At 65.5% G+C, this 1092-nt stretch overlaps 1 protein-coding gene across 1 annotated transcript in view; it reads right to left on the reverse strand.

Annotated features, from left to right (window-relative positions):
• DCAF15 (DDB1 and CUL4 associated factor 15) overlaps positions 1-1092 on the reverse strand; it is a gene marked incomplete at its 5' end in the record, with an annotated part of 3729 nt that overhangs the window by 492 nt on the left and 2145 nt on the right. Inside the window, 3 exons of the mRNA XM_017729491.1 lie at positions 455-559; positions 627-712; positions 964-1086. Of these exons, the coding sequence (XP_017584980.1) occupies positions 455-559; positions 627-712; positions 964-1086 (314 nt within the window). The remainder of the gene's footprint in view (positions 1-454; positions 560-626; positions 713-963; positions 1087-1092) is intronic.

The following is a 1092-nucleotide window of genomic DNA, read 5'->3' on the forward strand; positions in this document are numbered from 1 at the left end:
CTCCCCCTGCCACGGGGGGGGGGGGGGGCTGGGGAGCCCCCCGGCCCCCCCCAGACCCCCCCCAAAGGGCCCTGGAGTCCCCACGGGCACTGTGGCCCTGCAGCATTTGGGGCACCCCAAGTGCAGTCGCTGCCGAAGGGGGCTTGGGGAGGTTTGGGGGGGAATCCCTGAGCCCTTCCAGTTCCACAAACTGCTGCAGGGGGGCCTCACCCGGCACCCCCAGAATGGAACCAGCCCCCCCAAACCCACCTGAGCACCACAAATCACCCCCAGACTCCCCAAATCACCCCCCCAGACCCTCCAAACCTTCCTCAAGACCTCAAACTCGCCCATGGCCCATCCAACTCCACCCCAGCTCCCCAAAACCCCCCTGTGAGAGACCCCCAAATCACCCCCAGCTCCCCTAAGCCCCCTCCCAGCCACTCAAAACACTCCAAAATCACCCCCTCCTCACCTGGTCTGTCCCTTGACCTCGGTGAGGTCCCCGACACCCACGGTGGCGAAGGTGCCACTGTTGAGGTCCCAGGCGACCTTGAGGCTCGTGTGGTACGTCCTGGGTCTGGGAAGGGGGGAGTGAGCACCCGAGAGGGTTCTGGGGGGCTTCGGGACCCCCCCACCCCTCTCACCGGAGCTGCCCCTCCTCGTCGGGGGAGGGGAAGGCCAGCAGCAGCAGCCCGATGTTGATCACCACCTGGTTGGTCTCCGGGCACACCTGGGGGCACAGAATGGGGGGGAGAAGGGTGAGGGTGACCCCCCCATTCAGGGGGATCCCATGGGGGTCTGGGCAAGGCCTAGGTGGGTTTTCGGGGAGTATCCCAGGGGTGTTTGGGGTCCTGCACCATTGGGATGCACAGGGGTGGCACAGGACACAGAGAAGCTGGCATGGGGGGCACCAGGAATTTGGGGTATCCCAGGGTTCTGGGGGCTCTGGGGGGGCTCAGGGAGCTCTGGTGGTCCCAGCACCTCGAGGATGACGATGTCGTAGTCGCTGAAGGAACAGAACTGGCGGGACCAGGCGGCGTCGTTGCGAATCACCTCATTAATGACGTACTCGAAGTCCAGCGTGAGCTGCTCTACCGTCAGGTACTGCCC

Source organism: Corvus brachyrhynchos, unplaced genomic scaffold, assembly GCF_000691975.1.
Source record: "Corvus brachyrhynchos isolate BGI_N302 unplaced genomic scaffold, ASM69197v1 scaffold721, whole genome shotgun sequence".
NCBI lineage: Eukaryota > Metazoa > Chordata > Aves > Passeriformes > Corvidae > Corvus > Corvus brachyrhynchos.